Source organism: Echiichthys vipera (assembly GCF_963691815.1).
Source record: "Echiichthys vipera genome assembly, chromosome: 12".
In the NCBI taxonomy this organism is placed as follows: domain Eukaryota; kingdom Metazoa; phylum Chordata; class Actinopteri; order Perciformes; family Trachinidae; genus Echiichthys; species Echiichthys vipera.
The window spans coordinates 12373694-12386624 of NC_139837.1; the positions used below are offsets into that span (position 1 = coordinate 12373694).

The 12931-nt window shown below is 42.1% G+C and overlaps 1 protein-coding gene across 6 annotated transcripts in view; it reads left to right on the plus strand.

Moving 5' to 3' along the window:
• Positions 1–12931, plus strand: part of qkia (QKI, KH domain containing, RNA binding a) — a 76624-nt gene that overhangs the window by 43139 nt on the left and 20554 nt on the right. For all 6 annotated transcript variants that reach the window (XM_083924435.1, XM_083924438.1, XM_083924439.1 and 3 more), the window contains exon 4: positions 3164–3307. In XM_083924435.1, the coding sequence (XP_083780561.1) occupies positions 3164–3307 (144 nt within the window). The remainder of the gene's footprint in view (positions 1–3163; positions 3308–12931) is intronic.

The following is a 12931-nucleotide window of genomic DNA, read 5'->3' on the forward strand; positions in this document are numbered from 1 at the left end:
AACCAGATAACCACTCCATGATTTTAGTACAACCTAAAAAAGGTAGGGAAGGTTCAGAAGAAAAAGACAGTCTTCTATTTTTGTCACCTTTTTGCATATGGTGTCATCCTTGTTGGAAATTGAGGCCTGAGAGTTTATTGGGCTCAAGCTGAAGGGTGTGAAAGCCAGCAGGCAAACAGGTGCTGTACAGACCATGGAAGTCAGGCAACATAACTGACAAGCAGTCTTTCCCTCTGATCCTATTCTTAGATGTTGTCTCTAGATGCAGGGTCTGTGCTATTTATTCATGCTACATATTTTGCCAAAACCGATTACCCTCTGGTATGTGGTCATTATTGCCATGGCATTTGATGTGGGCCAGCATGGACATTCTCTTCAAAGGCCTTCACAGTATTCCCTTCAGCGCTTGCATCGCCTCCCTTCTCTTTTCTCACCCTTCCCTCCTGTTTGTCATGCTGTCACTTTCTTGCAGAGGGCGCACAGTGACCTTGTTCACAGGCAGTCATGCTGGTGTGAGATGTGTGTGTGGGTGTGCATGCGTGCTTGGATACAAGTGTGTGCCTTTTTCCAGATCTCTTTGCCCACAATTGTAACTAAACTAAAATCCAGAGCACACACATACACAGACATGTGATTAACTAATCTTGTTGGATTCAACTTGGGCAAGAATCTGTTAATAAAATGCATTTATGCATTTATCATTTGCTTTGATAAGTGCCCTGCTTTCAGAGGCAGCCCTTGTGGCCTGTCTGTCTCCCCTCCAGAATAAGCTGAGTCACCTTCTAGTCCCTATGTCCCCTAATAGGCCATAAGCAAACAGCCATGGTGAAATAATGGCCTGACACTAGGCCCTCGCCCCTGTGTGGAAAAGGGGAAACGAGAGTGGCATATTTAAGTGTGGGTGTGTGTGTGGGTGTGTGTGGTGCTCATTGACTGTATTGAAATCATGCTGGGTTGACCCCCAGCAAATCACTGCAATGCATTGTTCGTAATTAGACACCTTCACAGTGGCTACTCACAAATGAGCAGCGATCTGAATTTGGGGTGGTTTGTAAGGTCGGGGGTAACGACACAGTGTTCATCAACAGTCTGAACAAACCTGCACCAACAGCAGGAGGGGAGAAGACCGGGATATAGTTGACTGCTTGAGAATCTGACCTTTTTGGAAAAAGAAATTGCAATTCTGAATTGGAAATGGGTTTTGAGTTACATTCATTTTGGACATTCATTTTTCCCCCCAGATATTACCTTTGTTATATTTTATTCCTGTTTCAGTGTTTTAATGTGGTGTCACACATCAGAGAAAATGAGGTTGTCTGTTTCAGATGACCTAGACCTCAACTCCCCTCCCCAGGGGGAAGTAGTCAGCTTTCAAACAGCTGACTGTCATGGTTGTACAGTGACATGCGATACAACCTCAAAAGCATTTTAGAGCGCTCTTAGTGCCTGCTCACTGAATTTAGTGTCAGTGGGGCAACCGAAAGGGTTAGGAAAGTAGCTATGCAAAATGGAGAAGCCTGTTTTTTTTTTAAAGGCAAATTTGAGGCTCCTCTGTATTTGTCTCTACATTTCCCTTTTTACCACAAAAGACAGATTTGACTGGGCGAACATTGTGCACCATTTCCCAGCTTTTTCAATTCAAATATTGAAATGGCTTCCTTCTTAACTGCGTTGAAAGGCTATTGGGCTATGATATTGGTTTTGAATACAGCCCATTTTGCCTTTCAGTTACTGCTAGTGCTACAATTTGGCACCCTTTGAATCCTCTGACACCCTCCTACCCCTTTTCGACTAAGATATTTTGAGGGCTGGTTCAGAGCCGGTGTCCAATCTTGAACCAGTTCTTCCTGTTTGGACAGCCAAAGAACCGGCTCTCGGCCAGGGAAACTGGTCCCAGAGCAGCACTAACTCTTTGCTGGTCTTAAACCGGCACCACTTCTTGCGTGCTTTCAAATAATGTTGTGATTTTAAAATTTGTGTATTTCATTGTTCTTTTTTTTCTCAAAATTAACAACTTTTCTAAAGAGACATGTCTTCTTTGGTGTGCTTAATCAACAGAGAAACACAGTTTAAGTTAAGTTTTAAAAAGAAAAATGTTTATTCAATTATGCACAATAATTAAACAGTTCCTTTCAGAAAATCAAAGAACCATTAACAGCTCGGAAAGCAAACATAAACATGTACATGTCTGTTGTAAGGGTAGTTTTCATTTAACACAGCTGCAGTCATTTGATTTTGACGTTGCCAGTAAAGACATGAATCATAAAGACATAAATGGATCATTAATTTCTGCAGTATGATCAATTGCAAGTAGTCTGTGCTAGGTAAGGCTAGATAATGTTAGCCTGCTAGCGCTAATGCTAGCTTCCAACAAAGGCTAACATTAACATCTTACATTCAGTGTCAATAAGAATCAAAACGTGTTAGATAATTACCTTTCTCCTCAAACAAAATCATCCATTGTATTCAAGATGAGCAGTACAAATGTGTTGCAGTCCACCATTGTTGTTGCTGTGCTTGAAGTGGGCGTTAGCATTTCTGGGGAAACCTCAGACGTATACAGTGACGTAATGACATGGTTTCTGGGCTCTCTAGCCTGTGGAAAACCAAACGGGTTCTGAGAAGGTTCCCAAGTTGAACCAACAGTGAACCAGCACCAGTCCAGCACTAGAACTAGGTCTGGGTTAGTTGAAAAGATGTATCAGTTATTGTTATCCAGACAGCATTGTCCACACACATACAGAGGCAGAGGTCCACACCATCACAAACACTCCTGTTGCACTTTGAACTGTATCCATGTACCATAATTGCATTCCTACTCATTAAGTTGGTGTGGCAACCCCCATCCATCTTTCTCTGATCCCTCCACCCATCCATCTTTCGCTAATATTAATTGCTGCAGGGCTCGCTGTCGTCTTTGTCTCTGTGAAGCGAGGGATCTATTAAAGAAGTGTGTCCTTTCAAAGTTAAAGCTAAATAGCTGACTAAAGGGGCGCTCCTGCCATCCTACTTCTCTTCACAGGGCCCCGTCGTCCTCTGTGTATGCCTGCCTCTCGCCTCCGCTTCCTCTGATACGCTGTGTTACTGCACCGGTGCTCCAACACACCCACACTGTCACATTCACTCACCATCTCTCTCTTGCTCTCTCTCTATCTCTGTCCAGGAGGAGCAGAACAGAGGGAAGCCAAACTGGGAACACTTAAACGAAGACCTTCATGTCCTGATCACAGTGGAAGACACACAGGGCAGAGCTGAGATCAAGATGAGGAGAGCGGTGGAGGAGGTCAAGAAGCTCCTCGTACCTGCTGTGAGTACATACCACACGCAAGCTCATATACACACATCACGCACAACGGTAGCTGCTTATGGCCTGATCAAATATGTAATGCACTCCACAAGTAACAGCATTTGAGTTTCCAAGAAAGTTGACACCAAGGACGTGGTAAAGCTTTGATTTAGTAGTGCTGAGAGAGGTCTTTCTAGGCCCCCCCCCCAAAAAAAAATAATGTAGCTACATATGGAACACCACAGCTTTCCCACTGTTAGCATCCTGTTTACTTCCATATATAGACCAGGGGAACAGGTTGGCTGTACCCCCAGTGGAGTGGAAAACATAGCTAGCTGCAAACGGCTCCTGTGACTGCCATATCTCATCTCCGCTCCCCATGCCTCAACTTCCTCCTACACTGTGCGACTGGTGACGACTGCTGATAGTTTTTTGGCATGCATGCGTGTATTTTCCCTGTTAACTGCGGAAACCAGGTGGACAGGGCAGCTGAAGGCCCAGATTTGCCATCAGGTGGCAATACACAGGGCATGGTGGTCTGTGGAAATGGGGACAGCCAATGCCAAGCCTGCAAGGTTAAACAAGAGATGCAATGTCACTTGAACTGTAATGTTAAGCTGTTTCCATTCATGCCCTTTACCCTGTAAATACAGAATTTTATTTTTATTTTATTACAGTATTTCATTTACATGTTTTCTCATTGGGAGGAAAAAATGCGGGAATGTTTGACCTAGATATAGCTACATTACAATGTATCATAACTTGGTAGCAGAATTATGTCGCTTTCTGCAAACACTGGGCAAGTTGCACCTCAAGCAGTATGACCTCCTTTAGTTATTATTAGCAAATACACAAATTGTAGAGAATGGTGAGTAGTTCTGTAACAAACATGTCTAATACAGCAACAGTTATGGATGTAAAGTCTGTCACAAGAGGTGCCATCATGCCCGAGTCTCCTGTCTAGTATGATCATTTCTCCCTGCCTGTTTCAGCGAGGCCTAAGCCCAGCCTGACAATGTGAAAAACACTACAATTTATGCCCTCTTGTTTAAGGATTGCTTCAGCCTGCCTGTCACTTCTTCGGGCACTTGTTTTGTTTCAGAGAGCAGGGATGTTTCAGCTCTCCGCAGCCTGTATTTGTACACAGAGGATATTGACACTCACACACACACACGCTCAAATATGAAGAAACTTGCAGATGGAACCGCCCCTGGAAGCAGCAATTTTCTAAAGAGTGATGCAGAATGAGTCACTGTTAACACACGTGTTGACATATACAACAGAAACCCTTTCGGCGTCCTTTTAAGTCAATGACAGCTCTTGGCAGCTAACACTCATCTGAGCGAGTGTCACAAAAATAGCGTCCTCACTTTTCTTGAAATCTATTCATTTTGAAGCCTGACAAGCGCATCAAAGATGGTGTGGTGATTTAGCACCTGAACCGCTTATTGGATTAAAGAGATGCTCCCCCTTTTTTCCTCACACACAAGAAAGCAACTTCAAGCTCTTGTGAGGTACTAATGAAATCTTCCTTATAAAAAGTTTAACTCTACCTTTAGTTCAAATAAGAATTTTATAGCTAAATAATGACCAATTGCAATCCACCATAGACAATTTTTCTTCAATAAGGCATATTTGTTCGTTTGAATAATATGAAAGATCCCTCCATTAGATATACATTGGGTGTATTCACCTGTAAATGCTTTAATTCTCATGTCATGAATAACACAAAATGCATACATGCCTGGTAATAAATATAATAAATATATATATTACAAACATTAAAACGTATCACTCCAAAATATATTATAAACTACTAATTTCTTTTGAACATATTTTGGTCCTTGCATCAATATCAGATTATTTTGTATTGATCAGAGAAATAAATCCAGTTTAGGTTTCTATAGATCTGGTTTTTCATTCTGCTAACATTAGGGGCCACATTCTTAATGTACATTATCTCAGTGGCACTGGTCCAGGGTATGACAAACGAATGTCAATCGAAGTGACAGAGTGTCAGCATGGCAGAATAAGTGTCCAGTAATCCTGACGATGAATGTTTTGGCTGCTGCACTATCTACCCGTGAACCCCTTAGGGCACTATATTTTCTTCATGTTGTTACATGCATGTGCATACACACACACACACACACACACACACACACACACACACGTGTGTGAGCAGTAAAGCTTGCTGACAGTAATGCCCTTTATCATGCTAAACTAGATTGGATTAAAGTATAGACATGCTGCGAACGCACTGTTCTAATGTAGGGCATCTTCTCCACATTTGGCAGCGTAAAATTTCCTTTATTAAATTGCACAGGAAACAAAATGTGAGGTCATGCTTTTTATTCCTTTCAAGGAACAGGCTTCAGTTGTCATTGGAGAGGACTGAGCTGCAGAAATTAAACAAAGAGGGAGAATAGAGTGATAACCAAAACGTTGTTTTGGTTGCAAAGCTGGTGGTAAATTGAAGTCAAAGGCTTAAAGTTTTGCTTAAATGATCTCATAATTGACTGACTTGGGATTAAGAGCCAGGATGTCTGTTAGGGGAAAAAAAACTATACTTGAGCTTCAACTTAAACTCACGGTGATGTAACAGTCAGACTTATAGTGTATTTGGTAAGATAATTGTATATATATGTATGTTGTAAGTATATTTTGGTTGAATTTATGGCTGAATCATCAATTATTGAGTGGTTGACATGTTAGTCTGGCAAATATTGAGTAGTTTTACTAAGAGATTGATTGACAGTTGGAAGAGGGTACTGTACTGATGTGTTCATCCCTGCCCGCTGTAACGCTCTTTGCTCCCTAGTCCTGTGAACTCTTCAACTCTCCATGAACTGGGAGCAAAAGAACATCGGCAAGATGAGAGAGACAGAGGGAGTGAGAGAGATGGGCGGGAGAGCTTGATTGAGCTACTCTTTCAAGTGTGGATTTACTCCACTGAGCCTGCCCCAGTGTGTGTGTGTGTGTGTGTGTGTGTTTCAATACACACACACACACACGCGCATGCTCAGAAAAATATTTCCACATGCATGCACGTATAAACACTCACTAAAATGCTCCGCTCATCCCTTGAGTCCTTGGTTAAGGCCCTCAAACGGAGCCAGCGGCAGAGCCCCTCTGCACTTTAAGTAACCTCCACTCTCATGCTTGCAGAGGTGTATGCATAAACCCTGACTGGCACATTCTACTTCCCCTTTCTGTCCCTAGACGGGCTAGAGAGCAAGAATGATTGGCTTGTAGGCAGGTATTGTCCATATTTACGACAGACCCTGGCCAGTTGTTAGACAGACAGAACACCTGACCTGGGTATGCAATGATTTTGTACAATATTACATTCACGAATAAGAATCAGCTCTCCGTTAACTTGTGTAAACAGACACCAGCTTAAGTCCAAATCCATCTTAATTACCTCCATATGTTATCAGTGATCTTCTGCCGAGTGTCAAACCATATTTGGATGGTGAACACAGAGATTCTTCTGTTGTGTAGTAAGACCTGGCATGGCAACTGTATGCAGGTTGGTTGTCATATATTTATATAACTTTGTATCAAGCTGGCCTTTTATTTGTTAAAAATAAAAAAAAACAACAACATAAAACACAGCACAAGCATGGACAGGAAACACTAACACTAGGGACTAGCTACAAAGTAAGGTAACTTTTATATTTTGGTAGCCTTTTGCGTTCTGATAAGAACCTGACAAGCTGGCCTTTCTCGACTGGTTAACAGGCATACTGTAACTGTAATTGCAATTAAACTACACCATTTTTTTCATGCTGAACCTGGTACACTCTAGCCAGGTTTTAGCAGCATACTGATATTCTGGTCCCTTAAGCCATTCTGCATTTCTCTTTATCTGTCATTTGTCTTTTTAAGTGATATTTCTAGTTTGATAAACGCAATTGCTTTGACCTTTGAATTATTTTTTCAGTTATGATGTTGCTGATCTATAAAATGAAGGATATAATTCTGTCGCATTGCACACTGCGAGTTGCACTGTAAAAATCCTAAGCAGGCTAAATCTTAAAATGTCAATATAAACACGTTACCCTGGAAACAAACCCCCAGTACAGCACTCCGTGCCTTCTGAGAGAGCATATTTTTATGCTCTGTAGTGATAAGTCAGCTACTTACAGGATTTTTACTCTGGTGAAAAGTCTGTTGATTCTGGTCTATGTGAATATTATTATTCTACCTAAAGGGACTGCTGTAAAGCAAATCATTTTTTTGATTTCATAAGATCTTAACTCTTCAATAGGTTCCTACAGGTTTATAGTGAGATCTAAAGTCACATCATGCTATTTAAGTTATGTGAGATTGCCTGATAAAGGAAGCTCCAGACAAAGCTATCTACATTGTTCCCAAATTTGATTCAATGCAGTGATGGCAGGCACTCGCCGCAAGGCACCTACAGTACATTAAGAGAGGTACACACACACACACAAAAGCGCCGACGCTAAACACACAAGTAGCAAGAAAAGGTTAGGTTTGAAAGGAGAACAGCACAAGGCTGCTTTGGCCATGGAGAGCCAAGTGCATGTCTCCCTGAATGAAACTTGTCATTGCCGAGAACAAAGTGAACATGGTAGCAGTCTGAGCAGACCAGCGGCCTTAAGCGCTACTCATTTGCAACATGGTGGGAACCAAGTCCTGCACTCTTGGGTCACCTTACTGCTTCCTTTAAATCCTTTTATTGCCCCTTTTTGAAGTTCTATTTTTGGTATTTTTCACTTGAACATTTCTAGTGGACATTTTTTAAATTATGAGATGGTTTCATTGCTCCACTTTCCTTTTTTATGAATGCCTTGGCAGTGGATAGCAAAGTGAGAGCTCTCCACCCGTTGCCATTTTTGGCCCCAGTCTCATGTGCTAGTAATGCTTCTAGTCCATGATTAAGTGTATTTTTTGGGCAAACCTGTACGCCCGCCCCTTTGTTCTTATTCCTGTCTCATACTCCCCCGGGCCTTCTTTGTCTCCTCATCTCTCTTTCTCGTTATTCTCTCCTCGTTCACTCTGCTTTCGACCACCTTTGAGGAAGAGTATACAGTAGATGGTGTTATTGTAAAAGCCGGACAGATGGACCTTAATGGACGCCAAGTTTGGCGATCAGCGGGGTGTTGTGTCTGTACTCGCCAGTATGCATCCGGCTTGGCAGAGTGCTACAATGGCAGCCCCATCAGAACCACTCGGACAGGAAAGGCACATGCACAGAGAGAAGATGATGCAGAACAAGTGGAGCTGGATTTAAACAGTAGAAGTCTGTTCTAGGCAGCGGTGCACTGACTTTGCAATCGATAAACACCTCTTTTTGTTCTTGCTCTCTTTCTAGCTCTCACCCTGTCCTCCTCTCTCTGTCAGCAGTGTATGACAAATGAGTACAAAACACCATCTGGCTGCATCCATCCTTGTGTGCCTCTCCAATTAATGATGTTTATTCTCTGTTAGGTCTACCTATCACTACCATTCTCCTCTTATTTACTCTTAATCTACTCCGAACCCCTCCCCCAACATCCTCTGTCATGCAAGATATCAGCCATATCCACAAGAACCTAAGCTCATATTTCATATTGAACCTCATTGGATGGTGCATGACTTTGACTTGATACACATTCTAATAGTACTTCAAATCACAATAGTCTACAACAGGGTTTGTGTCAACGATATGTATTTTCTTGAAACTGCAACATTGTGATCATACTATGTGGGAGTTTTTCTTTGGTTCCTGAAATGGAAAACAAGTTGAGGTGTTATGAAACTAGCATGTTTTCTATCATTCCTGAACATCTTTGATTACCCCACACCATCTTGTTTATTGCCCTTAACTGTGCTGTGAAGTGTGTAGTACAACTGCAGAGGAAAGGCGGTGAAAGAAACACACAACACAATGTGGTAAAGGCTATAATATCTATTCGTGTCCCATGGATTGTACATTGTTGCATATTTAAATGTGATTAATGACAAAAGTAGCTATTTATGTCACTATGCCAGCCAGCTCAAGTAGACTTAGAGCCCTTACAGGTAGGCAGTAGGTAGGTCGTTTTAGTCAACCTTGTAGCCGCTCTGTCCCTTTAGGTGGTTATTACCTTCATCAGGCTAATGAAGGAGTTGGATTGGATCACATTAACCTCCTGATCTCCACCTCCCAGGACACCACAGTTACAACAGACTGGACTGCACTGTTCAGTGCGTGCGTGCGTGCGTGCGTGCGTGCGTGCGTGCGTGTGTGTGTGTGTGTATGTGTGTGATCCCGCTTGCACGTAGACACCGCATCTCCCTGTGAATGTTAATCATCTTTTTAATTGGCTTCCTTGACTTGGCGACCTCTACTTGAGACGGCAAACCTGCATCACGGTGCTCCTCCTTCAGTGGTGTTCTGCTGTTTTCTTACTTTGCCTCTAGTATGTGTGTGCAGTTTGTGCATGTAATAACTCTCAAGCAGTAGAGATTGGAACTTCCTGGAGGCAGTGAGACCTTTGACACCCAGCCATCCTCTTGTCCTCCACTTTTATCATTATCCATCTACAAATCCTTACACAGTTTGGGCTCATTTATCCAGCCTTTTGGTTCTCATATGCCTTGCTAACACATTCGAGACAGGTACTTCACTGACCGCTATTGAAACTCTCTAACCAGGAGAGCAGAGGACAGCAAACACTAAAACTGTGTGATGTATAAATCACTTCTGATTAATGATCTAGAGGTGATAAGTGGGTAATTGTAATTGACCACTTAAACCGTTTTACCACAGGAAACAGATGTGGCTTTTCCGACACTTATGTCAATAATGATTACTGCTGCATGTCATTGGATTGGTTAATGCGTGAGAAGTGACTGTGATTGGTCATGTCAACTGAAACGGTATTTACTCAAGCATACATGTCTACGTTTATACATACCCCACTAACAGCCTTTTTCATGAACAGCCTAAGTCCAGCAGCCACTCTTCAACTGCACTCAAGACACCAAAACAACAATTAATTAATTTAATTAATTACTCAAGCCAGAATGTTGGCATTATATTCAAACACCTAAAAGTGGGCTTAAGCAGGACCCTGACTGGCATCCCAGTACAGATTGAGTTGAAAAATAAGCATGCATGCAACCAGTCACAGTACACAGAAGACCCACACAGGAGAACACACACTTTATTGGCAGAAGAATCTGGAAGATATTTTTACCCAAGCCTTACCTCAGAGAGGACAAAAGATAATATTTTCCATTTTCCAGCTCACAATTGTGCTCTTTGGTAAATCACTTGAGAAGACCAGGGTGGTCAAGATATATTGTGTATTTTGCTTATTTTTTTTCACATAACTTTTATTCCCTTTTTTCCTACCACCAAATATGGCACCTACAGTAAAAGGTGCACACTTAATCCCTTGTACTTCTTTCTTTCTTCTCTGTTTTTCCCTTGCAGTATTTCTACAAATCTTTCCTCTCTCTCAATGTCTCTCCTTTATCCTTTCTTTTTTTTTTCTTTATTGTGTATTTGCCCTTTCTCTTGCTGTCTGCTGCTCTCTTTCTCTCTCTGGATGACTGAGGGGACAAGAAATTCACCACTCTTCCATTACTGTATCTGCAGTTACCTGAAGGCCACCACATCCTTTTAACAACACACAGGTTACAAACTACAGAACAGGCTGGAGCTGTCTATCAATAATGCCAGTCACACAAAAAACACGACAGTCACTGATATATATAAACAAACCACATGTATATATATATATATATATATATATATATATATATATATATATTGTATATATATTATATGTTTGATATAGATTTCGGGACAGGATGTGGCACAAAAAGCCTTTGTTTTTACTAGTTTCAACCTAATTTGAATGACTCCCAAGTCACACATTCCTCCAGTCTAAGCTTTTTATTGCTGCGTACGGTAACTATTAAGCTTCTTTCTTTTTAGCTCAGACCTGACAGGAGGGACATGGTCTGGTCTTGGCCCGAGGGTTCCTCCCCTGCCTTTCCTCCCCATCCACATCTCCATCTGCCTGTCATTGCTCATCGCCAGCTCTATGGCTCTCCTGTGGAGGCAGACAGGTGGTTCTAACCCTAAAGAAACAGTACCCCTGTAGGCAACAACCTGCCTAAGCCTGGCCACCTTCCCTAGTCTTGTCCTTCTGTTTAATTTCCTGGCCAGTATGGAGAGACTTGGTCTGCGGCAGGCTTGATTGGACAAAGCTGAATGCCATTTAAGAAAATACTTATAGTCATGCGATAACTTAAGCAAATTTAAAGCGTCCCAACAAAGAAACAGTTTATTGCAGTGACTTTGTGATCATGGGGCTAATTGTGTTTAATTTAGATTCCCCAGTGGCAGACCTCTAGTATGCTCATTAGTTGTGGGGTTTCAGAAATGTGTACACATGGTGACATAAGAAGAAGGAAAGAGGCAGTGTGACTTTGAATTCCTCTCTGCCTGCTGTTCGCTCATCATCTGGAGTCTGCTCGTGGTGCCGGCCACAGGAAATGATGAAAACTCAGTGGGGAAAAGATTCAGATTGCAATAATATTTGTGTTAAATGGCACCTTTCATCTTCTTACTCACCTTTCCTCACTTGTTTTATCACGCTGTCATTGTGGCAAAGCGGGGGGAGAAAGAGAGTAGCACATGACATGCATTTGCTACTGTACATGTCATGGAGTTTGCATGTTCTCCCCGTGTCTGCGTGGGTTTTCTCCGGGTTCTCCGGTTTCCTCCCACAATCCAAAAAGACATGCACTTGTTAGGTTAATTGATGACTCTAAAATTGCCCGTAGGTGTGAATGGTTGTCTGTCTCTGTGCGTCTCTATGTGCCCTGCGATAGACTGGCATCTTGTCCAGTGTGTACCCCGCCTCACGCCCGATGTTGGCTTGGATCGGCTCCAGCCCCCCCATGACAGGGACAAGCGGTTGAAGATGAATGAATGAATGTACCGGCTTGAGGCATGAAAATTATAAAAATATCTGCACATATGGAACCAATGAATATACATTAAATTTGTATCAACAATGATTAATCGCGCAGCAATTCATCACTTAAAGAAAGTAGAACACACGTGGTTATGTCTGACTAATTCAACAAGCCCAAATGTCAGGTGAGATTGAAGCAGACTGGTGACTAGTCACTTATTGTTGGTGTGTCTTCAAGTTTGAAAACTTGTCGTCCATTGTCCTGAACCAAACCTTAGTTTCATTACACCACAATTATCACATTCTCTCTTACACTCTCTTGAGTTCTGTCTTCCCTTATTCCTTCTTAAAACATCATCCTGTTCCTAATCCACCTCTTTCATTTCTTCCCTCTAAGGGGAATTAGTCCTGTATCTTTTCTTGCCTCCTTCATTTAGATTTTCTAGTCAGCCGAGATCCCCAGTGAAGGTGTATTCTATGTACACAAGCCCTCTGCACCACTTACAAAATTGCCTTGTTCACGTGTACTGTCCTTTTTTAATTTCAGTTCACACATACACATGCATGTCAGTCCCTAACCACCAAGGTCCCTCACATCTTTGTGAAATAGCCTTCTTCCTAATCCACCTGGTTGTGCTTGGCTCCTCTGGGGGCTTTTCAAGTGTCTTAATATAGTGTGCAGAAAGAGGAGGCGGGTAACGAGGCAGTCTGTGAAGCT